The sequence below is a fragment of the Microdochium trichocladiopsis genome (genome assembly GCF_020744255.1).
Source record: "Microdochium trichocladiopsis strain MPI-CAGE-CH-0230 chromosome Unknown B0I36scaffold_5, whole genome shotgun sequence".
Taxonomy (NCBI): domain Eukaryota; kingdom Fungi; phylum Ascomycota; class Sordariomycetes; order Xylariales; family Microdochiaceae; genus Microdochium; species Microdochium trichocladiopsis.
Window position 1 is genome coordinate 1,277,112 of NW_025763548.1, and position 24,977 is coordinate 1,302,088.

The 24,977-nt window shown below is 57.8% G+C and overlaps 8 protein-coding genes across 8 annotated transcripts; 4 read left to right on the forward strand and 4 right to left on the reverse strand.

The window, feature by feature from the left end:
* Positions 1-91: 91 nt before the first annotated feature.
* Positions 92-2,110, forward strand: B0I36DRAFT_349103 (uncharacterized protein; the record flags this gene model as incomplete). Its single annotated transcript, XM_046156759.1, has 1 exon — positions 92-2,110. The coding sequence occupies one exon, from the start codon at positions 92-94 to the stop codon at positions 2,108-2,110; it is 2,019 nt and encodes a 672-aa protein (XP_046012623.1).
* Positions 2,111-2,383: 273 nt separating this feature from the next.
* B0I36DRAFT_116680 (SWIRM domain-containing protein) lies at positions 2,384-5,260 on the reverse strand. The gene is made up of 3 exons (XM_046147971.1): positions 4,833-5,260; positions 4,152-4,711; positions 2,384-4,093 (listed from the first exon to the last, which is right to left on the reverse strand). Exons 1-3 carry the CDS (start codon positions 4,951-4,953, stop codon positions 2,657-2,659), a joined length of 2,118 nt encoding a protein of 705 aa, XP_046012624.1. The 5' UTR covers positions 4,954-5,260; the 3' UTR covers positions 2,384-2,656.
* Positions 5,261-5,816: 556 nt separating this feature from the next.
* Positions 5,817-7,240, forward strand: B0I36DRAFT_322863 (uncharacterized protein). Its single transcript, XM_046153895.1, has 2 exons — positions 5,817-6,313; positions 6,410-7,240. The coding sequence occupies exons 1-2, from the start codon at positions 6,032-6,034 to the stop codon at positions 7,154-7,156; spliced, it is 1,029 nt and encodes a 342-aa protein (XP_046012625.1). The 5' UTR covers positions 5,817-6,031; the 3' UTR covers positions 7,157-7,240.
* B0I36DRAFT_322865 (NADPH:adrenodoxin oxidoreductase mitochondrial precursor) lies at positions 7,216-9,573 on the reverse strand. The gene has a single exon (XM_046153896.1). It carries the CDS (start codon positions 9,118-9,120, stop codon positions 7,420-7,422), a length of 1,701 nt encoding a protein of 566 aa, XP_046012626.1. The 5' UTR covers positions 9,121-9,573; the 3' UTR covers positions 7,216-7,419.
* A 794-nt stretch (positions 9,574-10,367) lies between these two features.
* On the forward strand, positions 10,368-12,570 carry B0I36DRAFT_362738 (uncharacterized protein; the record flags this gene model as incomplete). Its single annotated transcript, XM_046158703.1, has 3 exons — positions 10,368-10,531; positions 10,596-10,791; positions 10,858-12,570. 3 exons carry the CDS (start codon positions 10,368-10,370, stop codon positions 12,568-12,570), a joined length of 2,073 nt encoding a protein of 690 aa, XP_046012627.1.
* Positions 12,571-12,852: 282 nt separating this feature from the next.
* Positions 12,853-16,952, reverse strand: B0I36DRAFT_383852 (uncharacterized protein). The gene is made up of 3 exons (XM_046160975.1): positions 16,792-16,952; positions 16,636-16,732; positions 12,853-16,570 (listed from the first exon to the last, which is right to left on the reverse strand). Exons 1-3 carry the CDS (start codon positions 16,822-16,824, stop codon positions 13,344-13,346), a joined length of 3,357 nt encoding a protein of 1,118 aa, XP_046012628.1. The 5' UTR covers positions 16,825-16,952; the 3' UTR covers positions 12,853-13,343.
* Positions 16,953-18,380: 1,428 nt separating this feature from the next.
* Positions 18,381-21,891, forward strand: B0I36DRAFT_362740 (PGAP1-like protein-domain-containing protein; the record flags this gene model as incomplete). The annotated part of the gene is made up of 2 exons (XM_046158704.1): positions 18,381-18,866; positions 18,931-21,891. 2 exons carry the CDS (start codon positions 18,381-18,383, stop codon positions 21,889-21,891), a joined length of 3,447 nt encoding a protein of 1,148 aa, XP_046012629.1.
* Positions 21,892-22,569: 678 nt separating this feature from the next.
* On the reverse strand, positions 22,570-24,107 carry B0I36DRAFT_362741 (serine incorporator; the record flags this gene model as incomplete). The annotated part of the gene is made up of 2 exons (XM_046158705.1): positions 22,570-23,970; positions 24,057-24,107. The coding sequence occupies 2 exons, from the start codon at positions 24,105-24,107 to the stop codon at positions 22,570-22,572; spliced, it is 1,452 nt and encodes a 483-aa protein (XP_046012630.1).
* Between the last annotated feature and the right edge of the window lie 870 nt (positions 24,108-24,977).

A 24,977-nucleotide genomic window follows, 5' to 3' on the forward strand; every position in this document is an offset into this window, starting at 1 on the left:
ACGGCCTCTTGTGCACTACACTTGCAGGCTCTTTCATTATGATTTCGTCTTTCACTGTTCTCAGGCTGCAATCGTCTCCAGACAGATAGCGATGGACGAGATGGACCTGGACGCCCGGCCGAGGGGCAGAAACGCCTCTCCAGACCATCTTTCTCAATCAGACAACAACAGCTCTGCACAGCCAGGCCCGCAGACCGCCCTGGCAGTCAGGCTTCACTCCCAGCAGCAGCTAGGCTGGATGTCTCCTCGCAAGCGGCGCCGCAGCTCCGACGCCCAGGAAGTGCCCTTTGACCCTGTCACGCCTTTGAAGCGGAGGAAGACAAACTTTAACGCCACATATCTCTCCCTGTTCAACAACCATGTCCTCGATGTGGCTGGCAGATCTCCGCATGAATTTCGACAAAAACTGGCCCCCTCGCAAATAGGCGTCGTCAACTGGACTTCGGCCGAGAAGGAGGCCTTGTTCGCTGCAGTCACACGCCTCGGCCGCGACGACCTGCCCGGGATCGCCGCGCAGGTACGGACCAAGACCGTGCTCGAGATCCGGCAGTACTTGATGCTCCTACAGGATGCCGTGCTTAGCCGCCGCGGAGGCAAATCAAGGCTTTCTGGCGCGGTGGATCTGCTGAGCCACCCGGCTGCCGTCGAGGTCGACCAGGAACTCTGCAACGCGCTCGAAAAGGCCGCAGACGACTTGTCCCTCCGCCAGCAGGCCCACGAAGAAGGCGTGGAGGAGCACAGATGGGGCGACACCCCTTGGCTCATAACCGAGGCCGTGGCGCGGGACCTGGAAGCTCAAGTACGTCGGCACGATCCCGACATCCAGTCTTTTGGCGAGTTCTTCATCACGAAGAACTGGCTTCACCTATCAGAGCACGTGTTCATGAACGCCGCCATCGAAGACTGCAACTGGCGGTCCGTGTCGGCTGACAGGCCTGCCATCCGGGCAACGGCCTTGGAGGACTTTTATGGTCTTGCCAAGAGCATCACGAGACGGCTGCTAGCTACAACTTTGATCATGGCAAACAGCCGTCTCCGTCGGAGACCACAGGTGAAGGTGGGCTCCGTCAAGGTGCAGGACGTCAAGGCAGCCAGGATGTCCTTGGGCTTGAGTGGCGATTCTCGCAGGTTCTGGGCCACGTCGGCGCGGCGGCTCCGCCTGAACGTATATGATGACGAAGATGTATACAACGACAGCGGTGCACAGGAGATTGAGAGGACGCAAGTGGCAACGGATGATGACGAAGCAGATGCTTCAGACGCGAGCTCTGGACCTGATCAAGACCACACAGGTTCCGAGCACGACGATATTGGCTACGACAGCCAGGTCGCACAGAGTGAGACGCCACAGGACGAGGAGCCCCCGTACCTTCTTTATGACACGGTCGAAGAATTCCTTGGCTTCCCGCCGGAAGCAGGTCCCGCCTTGGAAAGCTCGGACGAGTCAGACGACACCAGCGATGATGACGCTGGTGACGATGACGACCTCGGAGCCAACGAAGACGATCACAACACAGAGTTCTCACAACAACAACAACCATCTGTACCAATAAAGACAGCAGCATCACCGCCTGCGTCCCCGATGCCGCACGATTCCTTACCCATAAACACCACCGCCGTGGAAAAGGACCTCGAAGAAGCAATCTACCACTCGGCCATCGACTTCTCCGGCACCACGCGCGCGCGAGACACTCTGAGGGCCAAGATCATCGCCGAGCACCAGCTCCACGCGGCAGCGGACGCCTACGACGCGGCAGCCTCGCGCGCAGAAGAAGCGCGTCTATGGGCCGTTCTGCGCGAAGAAGAAACCCCGGACGACCCAACCCTCTCCACTACAGCAGGAGGAGGTGCAGGAGGAGGAGGAGAAGAACGGATGAGTTCCGCGGCGCCGTCGGTCACGTCGGACGACGAAGGCTTCACGACAGACGCAACGAGCGCCAGCGCCAAGAGAGGGGGCACAAGGAAGCCCGGAGCGCTGGATCTGGGTGGCGTCGCCAGTGGTGATGGTGGTGATCACGACATCGCCGGTCGCGGAGATTGGAGGGCGAGCATCCAATATTGCAGCGAGTGGGAGCTAGCGTACCTACGCCGCCATGGGCAGCGGTATTAAAGCAGCAGAGCGCGGTCTTCGTGCTAGCCCTTGTGTGCTGCAAGGACAGACGGGAAGGGACAATACCGGGCCTGAATAACGTACACACAAGAAATATGACAGAGGCGTTTGGCAGGCTGAATTTAATGAATTCGAACACATCAGGCAGGACACAGCAAGCACGTCCCGAGAGAACTGTAAGAAGGATTACACCGATGGGATTTTCGCCTAGTTACACGCTCCTGGGGCCTCTAAGAGGAGGAGGAGGAGGATTGGGGGGTGGACGAGTGAGACGTCTTTAGCGGAAAAAACGTGAGTGAAAAGAGACACAGTAAGAGGAAGAAAAAAACAAAACATATCCAGCCAGGAACCCCCCGATTGCGCTTCCATTTGAGCGCAAGAATCAAAGTGCATCTTTACTCCAAATTCTCCCCACACCATTTCATTCTCTCTTCCTTCACCTTCTCTGTCTTTACGGCCTTGATGGACGAATGGCTGAACATGGTCCGGCGCACCACCACCGTTGCTACTCCCGATCATAAAAATGCATTCTTTCATCCCCCAAATCTAAGCCTCAAAGCTCTTGATGGCACCCTCACTGCTCAGCGGCTGCACGGCGCCGATGCCCGGCGTCGTGGTGAACGCGAGGCTCTCCTGGCCCGGCAGCTGGACGTCCGCACCAACGGCACCGCCGGCCATCGTCTTGAGACCCTCCTGTGTCTCGCGCACCCGCTTCTTGAAGGCCAGGCGGTCCAGGAACAGCTGCTGCCGCCCGCGCTCGAGCTCCCTCCGCTCCGCCTGCAGAATGTTCTCCATCTCGTCAAAGTACTTGAGCTTGAGCTCCATCTTCTGCAGGGTGACGTTGACGGCGGCAGACAGAAGTCGCGTCATCTCGCGTTCCTCGTGCGAGGCGAGACCTCCGGCGCGCGCGCCCATCGAAGCCAGCGGGATGCTCGCGAGAGTATTTGTGGTTGTGGTTGTGGTGGTGGTCGTTGTGGTGGTGGTTTCTTGCCGCACGTCGACCTCCATGCTGTCCTCGGCCTTCTCCTTGTCCTTGCCTGCTGACGTGCCGTTCACCTTGGCCGCATCCCCACCTTCTATCTTGTTGCGCAATCCCTGCTGCAGCTCTTCTACCGATTTCTTGGCAGCAGCTGCCGTGGCCTTGGGATCGGCCAGACTGGCGAGGAAGCCAATGACAGACATGACCGGGTTCTCGGCCTGGGTGAAGGGCAGGTGGCCCCCGTGAGACCCGAGGAGCGAGAGGCCAGTTGGGGCGTGTATCGGCGCCTCCGTCTCCAAGTACTTGTCCTCAATGTCGAGCTGCAGGAACTGCAATACACACTCCTCGCGAGTCCGGGTGCCCACGTGCTCCGCAATCTCGGCCCAGTCCTCGTCGTAGCGTTCCAGTCCCTCAAGGAGTCGCAAGATCTCGGCATCGGACCACGGGGCGTCCCGGTCGAGAACGGCGGAATATGTGGGGTTCTCCGTCTTCACGTACATGGTGTTGGTGTGGTTGTTGGGGAAGCGGCCATCCATATAACACTGAGTGCAGAGGTCGTGCTTGGTCTTGGTTGGCGAGTTGGTCTCCGGCATGTGGTAGTAGACGCGCGTGCAGTCGTTGCCGCAGTTCTGGCAGTTGACCTTCATGATGGGGGCCTTGACTGCATCATCGTTGCTCTTATCGCCGGTTGCAGCTGCTGGTGACCCAGCCGCCGTTCCGTTGGTAGTGACGGGCTCGCCGTTGGCCTTGCTTTCGGATTTTGTGATCTTGGTGCCCTTAGCACTCGCCTCGTAGATGTTGCGGCCGATCTCAAGATTCCGCTCGCCAGCCGCAGTGGCGGCCGCAGCCGCTTTCTGGTCGGTGTCCGTGATCTTCTTGCCATCGGTGACAACGGGATCCGCTGCAGGCTGCCATGGCTGAAGACCGCGTGGGGTATCGCAGATGACTTGGAAGTGGCCGGTGAAAGGAGGCCCAACTTGCGAGGGACGTTGATCGGCGTCCACCTTGAGCACTGTTAATTGCGATGTGCCTTGCACGATTATTCTTACGACTAGTACATACCTGATAATTGATCAAGCCCCACTGCTCCAGGAAGGCGTGAACACGCATGATGGCACAGACGTCACCCGCCAGATTTCGCCGGCAGGCAGTGACGGTAAGATACTCGGCGGGGTTGAGACGGTATGTGTTGATCATGAAGTCGCGGTAGTCCTTGTAGACGTTTGGGGTCTTGCTCCGGTTCCGGCTGTTGAAGAACTCTGGCAGAGCCTTGCGCTCAATGTTGTGGATGGTGTTCATGTCGAACCAGGTGCTGTAGCTGGGCAAGACGATGGCATGCGTCTGGGAAATGAGATGTTCCCGCGCCGCGCTTTCTATGCTCTCCTTTGTCTTGGTCTGGGCGGCCGTGCCTTCGGCCGTGGCAGCAGCCTCATTGCCATCCTTGTCGGCCTGGCCGTCCTTGTTCTCGTCGCCCATCTCGACATCATCCTTTGCTGTTGAAGCGTCGGCAGGCGGCGCACTCGGAGCATCGAGGGGGTTGTCTGATGTGGAAGCAGGTGCGGGCGTGGCGCTGTCTTGCTTGATTGTCGGCTCCGCCGAGGGACCATCACCCATCTGCACATCTAGCATCGCGAAATCATCGAGTTAGTTTTTGACACACCCACATCATGCAAGCCACCGTGAAGGGTATGGATGCGCGGCATATCGCGTGAATGAGCTCTCGGGATGGTGGATGATGCTCACCTTCAGAGGCGTCCGGTGCAGCATTGGCATCGGCGTGGGCAGGCGGTTGGGCAGGCGCAGGGTTGCCGCTGGGCGATACGCCATTGGCTGGAGAGCCAAAAGCTGTGTTCTGATCGTCCATGATGTGGTGCTGCTGATCGGAGTTGCCGTAGGTTGGACGATGCGATGACTAGAAAGCAAGGCTCAAGGACGGAAGACGACGCGTGCGACAGGATGCGCGAGGCTGATGGGGCAAGTCTTGGTGCCGGTCTGATTCATGCAGGCAGAGGCGCGGTACGGCGACGCGCGAGGAGATGGGTGCGGACGTGCGCAATGGCAACAGTGGGCGGGCGTGGGAGGTGAAGTCGCAGCAGGGCAGGCGACGACGTGGTGGTTGATGCGATGCGCAGGAGGTGGTGGATTGGGGCGGTTTCGCGTCCTCTGAGAAATTGCGCGACGGGCGGCGCTGCACCTGCAGGTCCCAGCCTCGACTCCAAGGCTTTTGGATGGCCAGCCAGCATAGACCTGCTCCTTCCCGGCTGGCCTGGAGGCACCGCCAGCTGAGTCAGCAGGTCGATGCGTGGGTCCTGGAGACACGAGTCTGGCGTCGTGCCGGGTACGCACAGGCCCGCTCGAGCGTCTGGTCTGTCCCTTGCCTGGCCTGTCCGGAAACCCGACACGCACTGTTAAGTGCATACCTGGCTGGGTCTTTCCCCAGCTCTCGATGCTGGTGGTGAGCTCGTCCCTCGGCCCCTCACGGCCATCATCGGCTGCTGTGCCGTCCATCATGGACTGCTGGTCCAACGCTGGCGCATGGCTGGATGTCTGTGGTGGTTGATGACCCTCAGATTATGGGAAGAGAGTGTATGCGCCATGACTTGGTGAATTGAGTATTTCCTGGACAGGCAGCCCCCTCGTAATGGGCCTCCAGAGTAGATCGAATGCTTTCCCGCAAGGTTCCGCCGTGGACGAGGCCGGCGGCGGGGGAGGCCCCCGGACATGTGCCTGCTGGCGATGACGCCCGCTGGGGAATAGCCGTGCAGTGCCGCCTCCCGCCCGGATCCGATGCCGAGCAAGTGCAGCGCACCACCATCGCTCAAACCTCAGCTCAAACACAACCACAACCACCACCAGCACCACGACTCCTTGCCTTCCTTTTTGCCTGTACCCCCACGACAACAACACAGACGGCAAGCAGCAGAACACAACCAAATACCACAATGTTCGCGGTAGCAGCCCGGCGGACGCTCCTCCGCCCACGCAGCGCCCTTGCGACTTCGGCCCCGTCCCTGCGCAGCTTCCTCTCGTCGCTCGCCATCCTCGAGCAGCGCGAGGGCCAGCTCAACCACGGCTCCCTCAGCGCCATCACCGCCGCCCAGAAGCTCGGCGGTCCCGTCCACGCGTTCGTCGCCGGCGGCGGCGTCAAGTCGGTCGCCGAGGAGGCTGCCAAGATTGACGGTGTCGAGAAGATCATTGCCGTCGACAATGCTGCTTATGACAAGGTGGGCTTTGACATTCCTGAAGCTTCTCACTGGCCCCCTCTCTCTACTCTCTCTTTCAATTAGCGGCCATGGACTGATCTTCGCCGCACTACACAGGGCCTACCCGAAAACTACGCCCCGCTCCTCGTCGAGAACATCAAGAAGGGTGGCTACACGCACATCCTCGTCGGCCACACAGCCTTCGGCAAGTCCCTGATGCCCCGCGTTGCCGCCCTCCTCGACAGCCAGCAAATCTCCGACATTACCAGCATTGAGAGCGAGAACACCTTTGTCCGCCCCATCTATGCCGGCAACGCCATCGCGACCGTCGAGTCCTCGGACGCGACAAAGTGCATCACGATCCGCGGCACGGCCTTCCCCGCCGCCGAGATCGCCTCGGGCACCGCCACCATCGAGGACGGCGTCGACCCCAAGGCCGAGTCTGCCTCCGAGTGGGTGTCCGAGGAGCTCGCCAAGTCGGACCGCCCAGACCTGGCGACCGCCGGCAAGGTCGTCTCCGGCGGCCGCGGCCTCAAGTCCAAGGAGGACTTTGACAAGGTCATGCTGCCCCTCGCGGACGCGCTGGGCGCCGCCGTCGGTGCGTCCCGCGCCGCCGTGGACTCGGGCTATGCGGACAACTCGCTCCAGGTCGGCCAGACGGGCAAGGTGGTCGCCCCCCAGCTGTACATGGCCGTGGGCATCTCGGGAGCAATCCAGCACTTGGCGGGTATGAAGGACAGCAAGGTCATTGCGGCGATCAACAAGGATGCCGATGCGCCAATCTTCCAGGTCGCTGATGTCGGCTTGGTCGGTGATCTCTTTGAGAAAGTGCCCGAATTGACGGAAAAGATCAAGAGCAGTTAACTGGTGTGTCAGGCTCAAGAAAACTTGTATAAGAAAACAACAAGAAGAATGTGAAAATATTGAATTACAACAAGATCAAGAAAGTTTTCTGAAGTCGAAGATATACGTTGTGAAGGATATCCCTCGCCAAGAGATATATGTATATAATCCTACAATATCGTGTACATCTAGGTAAAAGCCTGTCACTTTGACAGCTCGCAAGCACCAGAGGCCCCCCCCGGCCCCCCCACAACAAACTTGCTGTGCAGGTCGTCATAAATTCTTTATAACCCAGCGGCAGCCAACATGTCCGCAGTCCTGGTAAACTTCTCCCTCTCCTTGCCAACGACCTCGCCCCTCTTCTTCTCCGCCTCATCGATGCGCTGCCAAGCCTGCCAGTCGACGACCCTCGCCGCGCCGCCGCCATCGACCTCGCGCTTCAACGCATCCCATCCAGCAGAGTCCTCGGCTTGTGCCGACGCTGACCTGTCCTCCTGCATGAAGGGCGCGCCGCGGTACCAGTCCTCGGCGATGACGTCTGCGGTCGTAAAGGCGTCGTCCATTGTCGACGCAATGACGCCCGTCGGTCCGCGCTTGACCCAGCCTGCACAGTAGACACCGGGCTTGTGCTTTGGCTGCTCTGTCGCCGCTCCATCGTGTTGTTGCTGCAGCTGCTGCTGGAATACTCTACCAAAGCCGTCGTTCCTGATCACACCTCTGCGGTCGTCGAACAGGATCCCGCGCTCTGCGAACCCGGGCAGGGCAAGGGACTTGTACCCGATGGACCGCAGGACCATGGAAGCCCCGAACTGCACCTGTTCTGGCCGGGATGCATCGCCACCTGCCGTTGGATCGTGCCTCAGCACGGTAGCATCCGGGTCAGAGATGGATGACAGCCGGTTCCGCTCGAACCACATGCTCTGCACGTTCCCGTGGGCGTCCCCTTGCAGCCTTGTCGGCGTGAGCGCAAAGTCGAGGGACCACGAGCGGCTCGCGTCGTCCACGCTGGTCGTGGAGCCCCTGACCAGGACCTCCATGAGCCTCTTCCTGGCGCGGGGCAGCTTCGAGATCTCGTCCGGGACGAGGTCCATGTCCACCGGGTGGAAGCCGACGTCGCGGAGCTTCATGAGCTCGCGGGCCTCCTTGATGGTGAAGGCGACCTGCATGGGCCCCCTGCGGCCGACGACGCGCACGCGGCGGATCCGGCTCGCGCGCAGCCGCTCGACCGCCGCCTCGGTGATGTCGGTCCGGCGCAGCACGTCGACGTTCTCGAGCAGCATGCGGGCGCAGTCGAGCGCCACGTTGCCCTGGCCCACGATGACGGCCTCGTCGCCGAGCGTCAGGTCCGGGTCCAGGTCCGCGTACTCGGGCAGGCCGTTGTACCAGCCCACGAACTCGCGGGCGCTGAAGATGTTGCGCAGCGAGTCCTCGTCGGCCACGCCGAGCTTCTTGTCCCGGCTCGCGCCGTAGGCGAACACCACGGCGTCGTAGTGCGCCATCAGCCGGCCCAGCGGGATGTTGACGCTCTGGGGGAAACTGTTGGTGGGCTGCTGCGGGGAGCCGTCCTCGGCGGTGCCGCCGCCGATCGCGGCATTGCCTATAAAGGTGAAGCCTGGCGAGGCGGCGACCTCTTCAAACTTGTCGCGGCAGTTCTTGACCTCCGGGTGGTCCGGGGCGACGCCGAAGCGGACGAGGCCGTAGGGGACAGGCAGCGCCTCGTACATGTCGACCTTGGCCTGCGGGATCTTGGACATGACCCGGTATGTCGTGTAGAAGCCTGCCGGGCCGGAGCCGACGACGGCCATGCGGAACGGTCTTGCATCGCGGGCGGCTCCGGATACCGAAGCTGCTGGTGAGCCGGAGGCGAGGCGGGCGAAGCTGGTGTGGCCGTGGATGACTCTGCGTGTGGCCAGTGGCCTGGTGGTGGTGGTGGTGGTCTGGCGACAGGCGGTGCACACCCACAGCGGCGGCTTGGACAAAGCCATGGCTGCTATACTTGACTTGGTGGAATCTCCACACGATGGTCGAATGCCTCCCAGGGAATACTTTGTGTGGTAGATGACCAGGGCGGCGAGGACTGGTTACTATCTCGGTGGCCGAGCAGGGCAGCCGACAGCTCCGAGTCGGCAGCCGGCGCCGGAGTGGGCGGGGCGGTCCTGTGCTGTCACTGTCCAGCAGTTGTCCGGGGACAGGTTTGTATGATTCCGACAATGGCAGTGCCGGGTGATTGTGTTTGAGGTTTCTGTGGAGGTTAAGTTGCGCCTCGCAGAGCTCTGGTTGTGTGCCTTGAGAGCTCGAGTCGTCTTGATATTGCAGCTCAGCCTTTGCGACCCAGCCATTCATGGGAGACGTCAAAGGAAGCTCATGTGGGTCAGTGGGCATGACTTTGCCCTCGAATCAAGAAAGACTCGTTTTGACTCCAGTAACTGTTGTCAAAGAGGGGGGGGGGGGGGGGGATGTCGTGCAATTGTGCCAGGCAAGCCAGAGAAGCACCTCGATCAGTGGCTATCCGACGGTTGTGCCGTCGATGCCGTGACGTGCTTCTGACATGTCTTCACTCCGGCAGCGTCCCATGGCCGTACAGGTACCTAGGTACCTACCTTGTGACAGGCACGCGCAATCTTGGAGGCTCGTAATTATCCTTGCTTCCACCACCATGAACGAGCCGCCATCGATTCTCGGGCAGGCTAATCAGCAGCCCGGACTGACTGGGGCAGGCGGGCTGGGATGGATGGCGTGTTGGCGATGGCGATGAGCGGGATGGCGCCCCACGCGCCCGCCGCTACGGTGGCTGGCAGGGATGCAGCCGCCAACCTTGTCCCGCCCTGGTTGCCCTGACAACAGTCACAACAGTCGCCCGCGATGCTCTCACCATGCGCCTGTCCGCGCTGCGCTGCATGATGCAGATGCAGGCCCGTCTCCCAGCCCCGGCCCGCGGGCATCAGTATCGGATTGGGTTTCTTCCCTGCCACCAGCGCTGCAGTACTTCCTGTGGTTCCTGGATCTGGGTCATCGGCCAGGCACGCCACTTCCCAGCCCAGCTCAGCCCTGCTCACCCCCCCAAAAGACCCTCGAGGCCCAATCCATCCAGGCGTCCTGGTTCCTCGTCCTCTCTTCTTGTCTACCTATTCTCGAGGTCGTCATACCAAGTACTTGCTCTTCCACCCGGCCTAGACAACTGAGCTCTGTCGCCACTTCTACACCAGCTCTTGCTGGTCCTCAGTCGCACAGCATGGGCGGCCAACAGCCATACATGTACGATGCGGAGAAGCGCAATTCGTCCCGCTTTCCTCAGTCAGACTTCGATCCAAAGGCCTTCACCAGAGCCAGCTGGCAGCCGAAGCCTCAGAAACCCAAGCATGAAGGGCCCCTCGTGTCCTTCAATCGCCACCCCGAGTACGTCCTCTTCCCATCTCGTCGCGCATAGCCATGACTGTCTCGCTGACACCCACCCGAATAGCCTCCATGAGGTCCCCCGGAGCAGGATCACCTCGTATCGGCCCATGAGTGACACGTCAAAGTGGCTCATCAAATGGACAAGATACCTACAGATCGTCCTCCGGTCTCTCGAGCTCATCGCTGGCCTTGGTCTCATGGTCCTCATGATCCTCCTTACAAAAGTCGAGCTCATGACGTCCTGGGTTATGCGTATCACTGTAAGTAGCCTTCCCAGCAGAACACTACATGGACTAGGCCTGAGGCTAACACCAAAATGTGTGTAGCCTGGTGTCGCTGCCGTCTGCTCCGCGTACGCCATTTGGCACCATGGCCGTCCTGCTAGAGCCAGGCCGCCCGCGTCTTCAGCTGCGTACCAGCTGTTTTCTGGCATTACCGATTGCGCCGTGCTGCCTCTGTATGCCTATGGCATGCTCGCGGTCAATAACCACAGCGCCGAATGGGACACCCTGCTCGCCGACAAGACCTACCTGCGCTACTTCATCTTGTCCGAGTACTGGACTCTTCTGGGTGCAGGAGCCCTGCACGTCGTGTCCTTGCTCATTTCGGTGTACTTGGGTCTGATGTTCAAGAGGATCGCAAACATGCCGCCCGATATGAACCCGCTTGAGAGCAATCTGACGTCGCGCATGCACAAACGCAACAAGTCCTCCGTCACCACCGTTTCTACCGCTTCGGACAGTGTACACCGCTTGTCGACTCCCCTCGAGGGTCACAGGCGCTCGGGCGCTCCGTACGAGACGCTCTCGCGGCCTCCGAGCATGCCTTTCATGCATACACGACAGAACTCTGGAGACTCCTTTGTGTCTTCGAAGCGCGATTCCCGGTCTGATCTTCCAAGCCGGCAGTACCAGATCCCCGCCGCCAACATGTCTCGTGCCAGTGTCGCCACTTTCACTACGGCAAAGACAACACCTCCTTCCCGAGGCTCTGCTCACCGCGGCACCTACGCTGAAATCTCGCTGGACGAGACTGGAACCCCCCGCGGCCGTCCGAAGAGCATGGTCACCGCCAAGCCATTACCGGAGCAGCCTATCAACGCCTCACCCACGCGAGTTGCCAAATTCACGGAGTCCTGGTACGCTACTGATTCAATGGTGAACCGTACGCAACAACGCCAGCGCGCGATGAACGCTGCTGAGCGTGAGCAAGAACGGCAGCAGAACCATCGCAACCAGGCCTACGAGTCGCTGACCCAGCGATACGACAATGTGTTGGGCGACTCCGATGACGAGAACCTCTCTGACCGTGACCACGACATGATGCGGCCGGACCCGATGGACGATGTGTCAGATTACGAGGACGACAACGAGCACTACAGGGGGGCAGGTGGCAGTCCGATCAACGCGTCGGCGCGCATGTCTTTGCATGACCCGGTGCATCCACTGCGCTCGCACCCATCGGGCGTGTCTCCCAAGATTATCAATCCTACTACCACGGCGTTTGTCCCCACCACCACCACAACTATCACCAGCACGCCAACAAAGACACCGCCGCGGCAGAAGACGCCCTTCCGCGCCCTTCGCGACTCATTCGGCAGTGCCCTTTCTGAGGTCAGCCTCAACTCACGACGGGTCAGCGGCGGACCGACAGCCGGCAGTGGCGGTGACATTGCGGACGCGAAGAGCTACTCGGCACTTAGCATAGGCAAGCGATACTCACAAAAGTTCACCGGCAACGGCAAGGACAAGAGCATTACTGGCAACCGAAACTCGTCCATTCAGGCCGACCACGACTTCTTCTCCGCGGCCAAGCCGTACGGTGAGCTCCAGCCGGGAACGCCGCCGGTCATGCTCAGTGTGGATAAGAACGGCAGCAACAGTGCCAGCCGACAGGTGTCGAGTGGCAACGACTACGACCTGGGCGGCAGCGGCGCAAGGGCTAGCAGGAGACATGTCAGCGGCAAGGCTGCAGAGGAGGGCATGGCCGGGACGGGTGGGAAGGTGCCATATTCGCGGTATAGTGTATTTAGGGGCTAGGCTCCAGAGATTCATGTTTGATTTCGAAAGATCTCGGCGTTCTTGTTCATGGGCAGGGGACGAGCTTCCGGGAGGAAATTGGGAAAGAAAGTTATGTATACGATCAACGACGTTCATGTGAGACTGGAGCCGGAGCGCGCGGCTCGGGGTGGGTGAGAGATTGTGTGCGATGTAGGGAATCGGTGTTTTGCAAAGATATCATGGCGTTTTTGGTACTAATCATGTCATCTGTTAATAAGACCACCTCGAGGGAATAGAAAAGAACTTGATGTCATCTAGCTTGAGAAATTTAACGAGTCCCCGATACCAGACTCCGCACAATGTCCACTGCCACCGTCTCTGAATGCACCAATTCCACAATGCAAAATGTATCCTGCCCCCATTACTCAGGAATATATCAATCGACGCTCATGGCGATCTTTTCTCACGCTGCCAAAAAAAACAAAAAAACAGTGACAGTGCCATTCTCCAGTGCTTCTAACCCATACAACACTAGTGACGACCGACGTATCTTGCCCTCGCTGCTGACCTGTAAAAAAATAATTGAGATCGTGAACGAGTCGAAGCATGGTCCCCCGTCCCTGCACGACTTCAACAGATCACACGCAGCACTGGATATTTCGACCATGTGTATATACCCAGTTGTATAACCTCTCTCCCTTTCGTCAAGCACGGGCTTGCTCTGGTGCATCTGATTATACCGCCAGTCGAGCTTGACGTGATGTATATATATGTGTGTGTGTGTATGCGTGCCATTTATATATTGCGGTGTTTCAAGCTCGCAGGTATGCAGCCCAATCTGTCGTCGTCTTTTTACTCCTAGCCTTTCCCCGTGCTTCTCCTCTCCCGCCTCTTCTTCCATTATCAGCACCACCGTCAGTATCGAGATACCCGTCGTCTCCATCGGCGTGGTTGTGCACGTCCCGCCCCTCAGTCCAGCCCATCTTGTCCCACCCCGCCCCGAGCCGGCAGAGATGCCTCATCGTGGGCCGCCCGTGAGGGCAGTTCCACGGCTTATCCAGCTCGCCCATGTGCCGCACGAGCTTCTCCATCTGCTTCGTCGTCAGGGCCTTGCCAATCATCACGCTGCTCCGACAAGCGCGCATGGCGAACATCTTACGGACTTTGGAGGGGCGGGGGATCGTTGTCGGCATCGCGCCGCTTCCGAGCTGGGATAACAGAGATGAGGTCGTAGCGCTAGTGTTGGTGGTGGTGGTGCGGGCAGGCGTAACGACCGCGGACGCAGAAATCTCGTGATGGTCTGTCAGCAAGGACACCAATTCCTCGAGATCTGCCAGGTCAAAAGTGGTCTCCCTGCTCAGAGGCAGAGAGAGCAGCCGCACACGTTGTCCGACCGGGTGGAACCCGCTCTCATCAATCTCGACCTGAAATCCGTTGGCCTCGAGCGCGGGAATGTTCTCCTTGATGACCTCCTCCTCAAGGGCCGTCAGGTCGAGCTGCTTTGGCTGCACGAGACGCTGGGACTGGACTACTGTGCTGGCCTGCAGCCGCTCGAAATTGTACTTTTCGTCAGTGGCATGCTGGTCGATTATGAAGAGCTCGTCATCTCTGTCGCCCATGCTAGTGTCCGTCTTCACCCGGCTCTTAGCCTCACGGACGGCGATGATGAAACCGAGATTGAATTGTCCGATGATCTTCATGCTCAGCAAGTCGGTCTTTGATATCGTTAAGGACAGCTTTGTCTCCGCGTCCTCGGCATCTAGCCTGTCTGCAGCAGGCAGGTCTTCCTTGCTAGTAGACAATGAGGAAGATTTCGATATTGAAGCTGCAGAAAACCCCATCATGCTCTTTATGGCATTCTCATTGACTCGCAACGTCTGCTGCAGATTTTGAGTGGCATGTTTCCGGATGGGACCCTTCATGAACGTCTGCGTGCGCTTCTGTGCCTCCTCTGACGACTTTGTCTCTGCTTGCTCCTCAGGTTCTTGTTCTTGTAAGTCTTCGTCTTCGTCTTCGTAGTCGCTCCCTTGAATTTTGGCTGTTTCTTCGTTATGACTGCCCCGATCAGATTCATCGCTCCCTTCGGACTGCTCTCCCGCCAGGGCCTCCGAACTACTAGCCTGGCTTGCACCTCTATCAATAGCAGAACTGGCTAGCATACGGGCTTCGTTCATCATTGCCTCGTCAGCAGATGCTTCCTTGTCCGCGTCATGCTCGCTGTTAGACATGATCTCATCGTCATCGTCCTTCACGAAAAGCTGCTCGCTCTCAGTATCGGATACATCGTCATCTTGGCCTGACATCGGCGCCTCTGACGATTCATCTATGTCCTGAGCCTTCTGAGTCGAGGCTGCAAACATCTGTGTAAGTCGTCCTTGGAACGAAGGCATGTTTGCTTTTCCTTTTGAACGTGTTGGCATTGAGCTGCTTGTTGGCGTCGTCTTTGTTCTCTTGGACGGCGCCCCGAGCATGCTGGTGACGGTACTATCGCCAATGGTTATTGTGGCAAGCTCGGGAGCAGGACGTTTAGACCTCGCTGGTGCAAAGAGTTGGGATGCACTGGATCCGGCTGTGTGTACAGGTGGTGCGACGGCCGGTATTGGTGACTCACGCCGCTTTTGCATCAAGGCGCCTGTTGGACTTTCTGAATTCTCTGTGCCGTCATCAGGGGGATCTGAATCTGGCTCGAGACTTGGAGGATGTTTACCAATGTCGTCGTCGGAGGTCTGCGTTCGCCTAGCCTCAATTCCCTGGCTCTTGCCTAGTAATTTTGCTGACGGCTCCTGCTCATTTTCGAGGGTGATATGAGGAGCTGTTTCCGCCGTGTCCCGCGCCCACTGGCTGATCGATATTGCCCGGTTCGCTTGTGTCTGCATGTTTGTGTCGATTTCGCCATCTGGCTCGGTCGTTCCCTGTTCCTCTTCGTCGTCTACCGAAGCAGGGTCTTCGGCACCAGACCCGCCGGGTTGACCAGTCTCGACCTGACTCTGGTCATTCCTGAATGATGATAGTATGCTTTCCCGAGTCATGGGCGGCTTCTTGTACGGCATTTGCTTGCTTAACAGCAGAGTCGAGGAAGGCACTGCATAGTCTTGCGCCTCGAAGAGCTCAATCAGAGCCTCTCTAAGGTTATCCAGCATTCGGGGCTGATCATGCAGTAGGATGGTCCTCTTGTCCGGGCTCACGTTGACATCATACAGATGTGTGTCTAGCTGAATGTCCGCAAATATAAAAGGTGACTGAGATGCATTATAAGACTTGTAAACCTCGTTGAATACTTTTGCAAACTGTGGTAGCCCACAAGGACGACCATTTACAAAAAACATCTGGCGGTCTGGGGTTTGGCGACCCTCTCCGTGTGCTGGGCGAGAGACATGGCCGCGCACGTGTATCTCGGTGGTATCCGTGGTTGAGGCACCGGCTGTTCGAAGGTGGAGAGGTGCCTTGGTGGGCTCCAGCTCCAGCTTGAGATCAAGCGCGATGAGGACAGTCAGAGTCTTGGCTCCGAAAACATTGACAATGTTCTCGCGGGTGGTCTTATTACCCTTGGTCGAGAACAAGGTAATGCGCTTGCCCTTGGTTGGCTGCTGGGAGACAGAAAATTTGACGCCCGTCTGTATGCACGCGTACTGGTTGAGGACGGTTATGACTCGGTTCCACTCCCTTTTGATGTTGCGCTCGAGCTCTCTCCGGCGAACGGGGAGGTTCTTGAACAGATTCTCTACTGATATGGTAGTGCCTTTCTGTGATGCGACCACGGTCGTGCTTCGCAACTTGCCGGACGTCTCGAACTCGAGTTTTGAGCCTTTCGGCACGTCTGCAGCAAGGCAGGTTGTGACAGTAAAGGTGGACAAGGCACAGAGGGACGAGAGAGCCTCGCCACGAAAGCCAAAGGTTTCTAGAGTTGTCAGGTCCGAGTATGTAGCAAGCTTGGATGTATAATGCTTGAGAGCCAACGTCTCGTAGTTGTTTGGGGAAATGCCTGAGCCATTATCCTGAACCTCGATAGCATCGAGGCCTTGGTTTTTGAAGCGCACGTCTGGTCGGAGGCCTGGTCAGCACGAGCACGGGCAGAGAGACATGTCGAAGCCGTGGTGAGCATACCAATACTTGTAGCGCCGGCGTCGAGGCTGTTTTCGACCAGCTCCTTAACGACGGAGCACAGGTCTACAATGACCTGCCCAGACTGTATTTGGTGGATCTGCACACTGTCAGCATGATCGCGCAAGGGAGCTGTGGAAGGAGGGACCTCTAGCGTACTGTCTGGGCCTCGATGGCCTTGATGGTAGCCATAGCAATTTGCCGGGCATCTGTCAGGGCGAGATAGGGACCAGCCGTTGCCGAGACTGATCGGCCAGATGGGTTGGTGTTGGCCTGTCGAATGGCCCCGGAAGGCTACCAAGGAAAGCGTTCGTCCTATGTTCCAGCCTGCAATGCGGCAGTGTCCATTGAGACCCTGTCGCCACGGACTTAGTAGATGGCATCCCCAGACGCGTCTCGGTACGCGTAAAGTGGGAATGGTGGGGCCGCGCTGCGGGATCCTCCCCCTCCCATTCAGGCTCCCCCAAACGGCAGGCTGAATTTCCCGCCAGTGCGAGGTTGCAGCAAGCCACCAAAATGGCGCCCCGTGGACCATTGAGAGTTCCCCGCACCCAGACCTCTAGACAGCATGGGATTCCTGTTTCCGCTCGGCTCGAGGCAACAGCACACCATCTCCAATTGCACGACGGGGAGCACACGAAAAGAAACCCCTGTCGCCTCACTTGGTGTCGGAAAGGCAGCGAGGGGACCTGCGTCTCAGCCCGCCCGGCCTGCGTCCCGTCTTCCCTGTTCCTGTAGCAACATCGCTCTCGCTCTTACATCCCGCGTCCAGCCACCCGCACATGACTGACTCAGCGGGCTGCTCACGACCTCCGCACCGTTGCTATTGTCTCCTAAAAGCTGGCCGCAGCACGCCGCAACCAGAAGGAAAACAAGGCACAAGAAGCAGAGGCCAACGAGAAACCGGTAACGTGGCGGAAGTGTGTTTCTGCTAGTGCGGGCCTGCGCGATCCGGCCGCTGGAGAACAACCTCTGCCTGTGGAGCTGGGGCTCCGAGTGTTGAGGTGTGATGATGATGATTGAGCTTCACCACCACGAGAGGCACTTGCATGCACGATGCACCGGCGGCGCTCGTGAGGGGGCGGCCCACCCCTGCTAGCCGCCCTTGTACGGAGCAAAACTAGCGCTGGGAATGACGACAGCTCTGGCTCCGGCAGCGATAAACAACCCCCAAGGCCTGTCGCGCACGTGCAGGCGCTCGCGGGACTGCCCTAGCTCGCTTGCGACTTGGACTCGCTCCATCCAATCCGGCAAGACCACCACCACCACTCCCCGTTTCCTGCTTCTCGATCCTGCTTCTCGAGCCTTTCCCATCCCGTTCTCTCGATCGACAACTCGTGGTGCCCCTGCTCCTCCTCCGCGCCCCTCGCCGGATCTCGTCGTTTCCCGCCCTTCGCTACCAAAGCCCAGTCGGCCAGCTGCACTCTCTCTACCGAATGTCAGAGCAATCCGACCTGGCCAAAGATAACTGCTCCGCTCGTTCTTGCACGCCACGACTCGCTTAGACTAGACTTTCCACGACAGCTTCCACGCTCTTCAAGCTCGTGTCCGCCTCTTAGACTGCGTCTACTCATAGACAAGTTCACATCTGCGACTCGTTTTCCGGTCCTGTGTTCGGGGTCCTTCACACACCCGGCTATTCCGAGCGTCCCGAACCGATACGTACGACGCATTTTCGCCCAAGATAAGGGTCTCTCTTAGAACCTGCAAATGAATGCCATTCAACCTTCATCGAACCCAGAAGGATCATGAGCGAGCGACATCGGGCGACGAGGACAGGTCAACCTCGTGACGGCAGGCCAAGCAGTCCGACGTCGGCGGAGCGCAAGCGTCTATCCAATGGCACGAGCCCTGATCAGAAGCTGCGCGGAGCTGTAGAAGACAGTCCTGGCAAGATCAAGGCTCAATCGCTGCCTTTGTTGCGTTATCGTGGTGCTGCATCAGTCCGGGATACGCAAGCCACAGGCAGTCGGTACAAAAATGGCCGGACATGGTACCAGTCTGTATGGACCATGTCCTTGCTCACGTTTCTCGTTACATCTGTGGGGGTAGCGCTGTTGTACAGTGTCTTGAGTTCCGCCTTCGCGATGCACTGCGATACCAAGGGTTGCCGCATGTCTTACATGAGACCAGCATACTACAGATTTGACGGCTTCGATACAGAACATACCCGGTTCGCCAGTAAATATTCCTTGTACCTCTACCGGGAGCAAGGGGTTGATTACGACCACAAGGTGAGTCTCCGGAAATGGTTGTGTTAATTCAGAGTGTGGTCACTAAGAGTATGCTGGTCCAAAGGTTTCGGGCATACCGGTCCTGTTCATCCCCGGCAATGCCGGCAGTTACAAGCAAGTAAGGCCGATTGCAGCGGAAAGCGCCTCCTATTATCACGAGGTCCTGCGGCATGACCCCGTTCTGGCCCAGACGGGTGTGAAGAATCTCGACTTCTTCAGCGTCGATTTCAACGAGGACTTTACAGCATTCCATGGCCAGACTATGCTTGATCAGGCAGAATATCTGAACGAGGCAGTCAGATACATTTTGTCCTTGTATTCCGACCCAAATGCCTCGCGACGTGACCCGAGGCTTCCAGACCCGACCTCTGTCATCATCCTGGGCCATTCTATGGGCGGCATCGTAGCGCGGACCATGCTTGTCATGCCAAATTACCAAGCTGCCTCCATCAACACCATCGTGACCATGTCGACGCCGCATGCTCGACCGCCGGTCACCTTTGACTCTCAGATCGTAAAGATTTACACTGATATCAATGGATATTGGAGACAGTCTTTTGCTGCAAACCAAAGTGACAGCAACCCCCTGAGAGACATTACACTGATCTCGATAGCAGGAGGCGGGCTTGATACAGTCGTGCCTTCAGACTACGCCGGCCTAGAATCCATCCTTCCTGAGACGCACGGTTTCACTGTGTTCACGTCTTCGATACCAAATGTGTGGACAAGCATGGACCACCAGGCTATTATGTGGTGTGACCAGTTTCGCAAAGTCATCGCAAAAACTCTTCTTGAGATTGTTGACAATCGTGGATCATCACAAACCAAGCCCCTCAACGAACGGATGCTTGTGTTCAAAAAATGGCTGCTCACGGGCATGGAGAAAATTGCGGAAAAGACGGCGCGATCCACCACACAAACGACGCTCCTTACGCTGAACGAAGATTTCAGTTCTGCCGTTGTTCGTGACGAACGCATCGTTCTGCGAGGTCTAGGCACAGCATCGTCGATGTTATCGAGGTTACGGCTGCTCTCTATTCCCCCAAGCGATGCGTCTACATCCAAGAGGTTCACACTCCTTAGCGACACGCGACTGGCTCGACCGGGCCAGCAGAGCGGCCTCGAAGTGCTTCTGTGCAGTCTGCTTCCGATTGAACCGTCTGATTCAAATGAGTCGTTCCAAACAGCCATCGATCTTTCCGGGCCGGACCACAGTCTCAGTCGTCTCGCATGCCAGAATGTGGCAGCTGACGTAGTTCCGCTTCCAGCATCAACGAAGCTTACGCAGCACCCCTTTTCTCGTGATGGGGAGCCTCAGTACACGCCTTTCTCGTACTTGGAGTACAACCTGAGTGACCTTGTGGATCACGCATTTGTGGCCATCTTGGATAGGAACGAGCATCCCACCCCAGGGTGGCTGGTGGCTGAGTTCAGCGATACATCCTTGTCACATTCAATCGAGGACATTACTCTCAGGCGGCTTGTCACCACTGGGCTTGAAGTACATCTACCTCCAGGCCGGCCTATGGTTATCGAGCTTCAGGTCCCGTCTATGCAGAGCAGTCTCCTTGCGTATGATCTCGAGCTCCAGCGAGAGCCATGTGCATCAGAACATGAGCTGTTCGCCCCACTACTGCGACACTACATGACGCGCCCATACGAATCCAAGTACTTTGTCAACGTCAAGCACGTCGAGGTCAGCCTACACGGAATATCGCCATTCGTGCCACCTCCAGCAGATGAGAAGGCACTCAACAACGGCCTGAGCTTCCAACTGTGGACCGATCCTACATGCAAGTCGAGCGTCACAATCCGTCTGTCTGTGGACCCTATGGCTAGTCTTGGCAAGCTCTACATGCGATACCGCACGGTGTTTGCAGCCTTCCCAGTGTTGGTGGTTGCGATGGTGCTGCGCAAGCAGTTCCTTGTCTACAGCAGCACAGGACTGTTCATTACATTTTCTGAGAGCATCGAGATGTGCTTGAAGCGCTCATTGCCGCTCCTGATGCTATCTCTGACGTGCCTGTCACTCTCTGTCGGTCATCCACGCACACCTGATGCACTGCTTCAATACTTGAAAGGGCACGATAAGTCCCTGCCCAATTTTGGCCAGAATGATTTACTGACTGGCACTGCGGATCCGTTCTTCTGGTTCTTGATACCGATGATCGGGCTTGTGTGCATCGGCGTCTGCGTGGCTGTCCACTACCTGGTCCTGGTCCTGGTCTATGTTTTCAGCAGCATCTACGGCTACTTTGTCTCCCGTCCTGTCTGGTCTCCCAGAGACGATTCTGCACGCGAGAAGCCGTTGCCTTCATTTACGTCATCAACACGTCAACGTCGTCTTATCACGACAATTGTCCTGCTCTGCCTTGTCTCGACGACTGTGCCGCATCAATTTGCCTTTGTCGTTGCCTGTCTTGTTCAACTCTCGACTGATGTGCGAGCCTTTTGGCACGCTCGCGACACACCTTCCACGTACAACACCAACTTCAGCAATTATGCACACTCCATCTTTCTTTTAATGTTCTGGATACTTCCCATCAATATCCCCACACTGGTCGTCTGGATTCGCAACCTGGCTGTACACTGGTTCATGCCTTTCTCCTCACACCACAATGTTCTGTCCATTCTACCGTTTATCCTACTCGTCGAGACGATGACTACGGGCAGTATGATCCCTCGCGTCACGAGTCCTCTCCGCCACGGGACTAACGCGATGCTGTTTGGGGTGTCCCTTTTCGCCGCGATATACGGCGTCTCGTACACCTACGTACTTCACCATCTGGTCAATCTAATTGTTGCCTGGTTCGTCATCCTGCATATTACAGGAGGTCGCAGCTGGGGTCGTCGTCAGTGGCAGCATGCCCAGCAGGCGGGCGACGTCAAGTCTATGGCGACAAACGCGGCGCGAGGCACGAGCACAGGCGCGAGAAGCCCTTCATTACCAGCCACGGACCCTGCAGCGGCGGCTTTCAGCAGCAGCGAAAAGAGCCGGGGCCAGCACCACCACAAGGCACCATAGCAACAGCTGATCGGGTGGGATGCAGCGCGAATCGAGGAATTAAAGACACTCTGACGGAAACGGTCCGTCCTAGCTTATCATGACGTTTTCGTTTTAATTTTTAATATACACACTCTTGGAACAAGACGCGGACTTTCCCGTGCCCAAGAAAGTGCCATGACGTTCTCTGCTACAAGGCGAGGTGTTGGTGCCCCATATGCCGCCTTTCTTTTTTTCCTTTTTCTTCAAAGAAAGAGGATAAAAAAATATGAATCAGCGAGGACCCGTCTTCTCTTACATGACATGACATGACATCACGCCCTGGTGTTCTGAGTCTCCATCAACTCGTCCGTTCGCAGTTGGGTTTGGATGTGATCGCTTTGTTTTGTCTACGTTGTGGAATTTGAAGTCTGTGTCGATAGTATCAGTTGCACCAAAGGATCGAGTACTACTATTACATTATATCGCATGAACGAGGACCGCAGTACCCGGGAAGGGAAAGCAAAGCTCAAACTTGATATGATTGTTGCTGATGCAAAACTGATGCGAAACAAGGTATCTAAAACGAGGCTCCTCGTACACTCCCGATTTCCTTCGACTTCCAATCAAGGCACTATTCTTGATCATGCTATATACGTGTTTGTTGGTATGTTTTTATGTAAAAGGTTGTTCGAGACCTGAAAGACTCGCAAAGACCATCTAGTCCATGTCGAAGCGGTCCGGCATGACGATGGGCGCAACAAGTGTCCAGATGTACATAAGATAGCACAACCAGGCGCTGACAATCTTGACCCAGCTTGCCCAATATGTCCGACCGACGGTGGCGAACCCGTGGTTATTGCTCAAGTCATCTGGATGCCTGTCGCCCTCCATGGCTCCCGTCAGCAACGTGCCGACCCAGCAAGTGGCCAGGAAGAAGATGATGTGGAAGACGGAATAGTTGTACTGCGTCCTTGTTCGCTCGTCGTCGTGCTTGGTGTTGCCGCTGTTGTCCTCATCTTCGTCGTCAGACAGGAGCGCATCGGCTGGGAGACTGCCTTCCTCGACGGCTCGTCTGAGTACTTCGGCTCTCATCTCGCGGCGGCCAGGCTGCTGCGTCACCAGGTCGTGCTCATCGTCCTCGGGGAGCTTGATGCCTCCTCTGCTGTTGCCTAGACCCAGACTCTGAGTGGCAGCCCGGGTTGTGGTATAAGCAACGGTCAGCATCGTGACGATGGCGCCGAGCACGACCGAAGTTGTGCGCGTGCCTTGACCACGGAGAAGCGGATTGCAGTTCTTGTCGTCAGGCTCCATGGAGACGGCAGACATCGTGAGGTATGTACAGTAAACCGCGACCATGGCACCCTGCGCAAGACCAGCCTTGGGGTTGTACTCCTGGACCGTTGGGTGCACGGAGACGAAGGAGATGACGAGCCAGAAGAGGAGATTGATGGTGATTGCTGCCTGGTTCATCGAGCAACCAGACTTGGCGAAGAAGATGTACTGCACAATGGTCATGACGAGCGAGGCGACGTACATGCCGAGCGTAGATCCGATGAGCACAACACGCCAGACACGTGACTCCGTGTTTTCGATCTTTTCGAGGCAGAACTCGGCCCAGTTGTGAGCCAGGTCGACGAGGAGGATGAGACCGAGAATGAGGAACAGCATGGCGCCGAAGAATGCAATGTAGTTGCCCCATGCCTGGAAGAACGCATCGGGGATGAGGAACGAGAGAACGATGAAGGCAAGCCAAGCGATGACCTTGGGACCCCAGTATCCGTTCTGGATGGCGGCACGGGGGTTCTTGGACGACGTGATTCCGAACATGAGACCGGCAAGCAGTAGATGGAAGATGCCCAGGGCAAAGTTGATGCGGTGGACGGCGAGCCAGCCGTGGCATTTGCCATCCGGGCAGTTGATCTTGACGTAGTCGAGGGTAAGATGGTTGAGCTTCTCGATGGCCCACGGCGTGAGCATGATCCAGGACAGGATCGAGTTGACAAGGAGGATGAGAGCATATGCGAGACGGGTTGCGACACTGTTGCCGCACTTGCCGCAGGCGCTGCAGACCATCGAGCAGGTGGCTGCGCCGCAGCAGCTAGCTCCTACGGACAGAATCTGTGGGCGAAGGCACGCGATTGTTAGCAGCCTGGACGAGACGAGCAGGTTCGGGTGGTGGAAGGAAAGTGGCGAGCTCGACGTACAGTGCCCATGCTGGGGACCGCCAGCAGCGGGAGCGAGAGCAGAGCGCCCATGGTTAAGATGCGGTGGGCGCCGATCTACAGCAAGCCAAATTATTGAGAGCCGGTGATGAGGGGGGAGCGGCAGCAACAGCTTGACGTCGGGGGTCGCCCGTTGTTGATGTTGACGATTGGCAGCGTTGGAGGTTGGGAGAGGAGGAAGTGCCCGTGACCTGAGGTCTGCGACAAGCCCGCTCGCTGCTGGTCGGGAAGGCGGGCGCAGTTGCGCGCCGAGAGCGGGTCTGGCCCAGGCCTTTACTGTACGCTAGGCAAGCACTCAAAGGGCCCAAGCCACGCAGCGGGTTACGTCAGACATGCACCACACACAGTGCCTCATACAGTCCATCGACCATTTACGACACGGTCCTCTGCGCCCCGGCTCTCTCTCCGCCTTGCTCCGCCCGCGTCGCATGTCCATGTTGGAGAACCTTGGAACCTTGGAAGTGCGGGCTGAGCAGCGGCACGAGAGGTCATCGTTACCGGTGAATTACCGCGTCCACTCACTGAGCCCTCCCCGCTGCCCGCCTGAGTCGGCGACCTGCGCAGCCGCGTGCATGCGATAAGCATTGAGACACCTGCAGCGACCGGACCGGGCGCTCAGGCACCGCACAGGTACCGTCCCACCAAGCAGACCTGGCCTGGTACCTGCTTGATTGCGGTTGCGGTACCTTCTCCCTTTGGCACTAGATAGGACATCCGCGACACCACCTCGCTCCAGTCACCCACAACTCCCACTACACCCGTGGCTTCCATCTCGCCCAGCGACAGCACTTTTTCTTCCATCTTGTGCTCTCGAGTCCTGCATACCTCCTCCTGAGGATACCGTAGACACGCATCTGTTCTGAGCCGCCGGGAAAGGAGGCCGTGTCGCTCGCCAGACTCACT

What these genes read in the sequence shown, in the direction of transcription:
- B0I36DRAFT_116680 (XM_046147971.1), bottom strand. Translation starts at nt 4,953, where the DNA reads ATGGACGATCAGAACACAGCTTTTGGCTCTCCAGCCAATGGCGTATCG. An exon ending in TGCACCGGACGCCTCTGAAG is followed by an intron (nt 4,712 to 4,832) that starts GTGAGCATCATC and finishes TCGCGATGCTAG; the next exon opens with ATGTGCAGATGGGTGATGGT. An exon ending in GGGGCTTGATCAATTATCAG is followed by an intron (nt 4,094 to 4,151) that starts GTATGTACTAGT and finishes ACAGTGCTCAAG; the next exon opens with GTGGACGCCGATCAACGTCC.
- B0I36DRAFT_322863 (XM_046153895.1), top strand. Translation starts at nt 6,032, where the DNA reads ATGTTCGCGGTAGCAGCCCGGCGGACGCTCCTCCGCCCACGCAGCGCC. An exon ending in ACAATGCTGCTTATGACAAG is followed by an intron (nt 6,314 to 6,409) that starts GTGGGCTTTGAC and finishes CGCACTACACAG; the next exon opens with GGCCTACCCGAAAACTACGC.
- B0I36DRAFT_322865 (XM_046153896.1), bottom strand. Translation starts at nt 9,120, where the DNA reads ATGGCTTTGTCCAAGCCGCCGCTGTGGGTGTGCACCGCCTGTCGCCAG.
- B0I36DRAFT_383852 (XM_046160975.1), bottom strand. Translation starts at nt 16,824, where the DNA reads ATGGCTACCATCAAGGCCATCGAGGCCCAGACA. An exon ending in AGGCCATCGAGGCCCAGACA is followed by an intron (nt 16,733 to 16,791) that starts GTACGCTAGAGG and finishes GACAGTGTGCAG; the next exon opens with ATCCACCAAATACAGTCTGG. An exon ending in CGCCGGCGCTACAAGTATTG is followed by an intron (nt 16,571 to 16,635) that starts GTATGCTCACCA and finishes GCCTCCGACCAG; the next exon opens with ACGTGCGCTTCAAAAACCAA.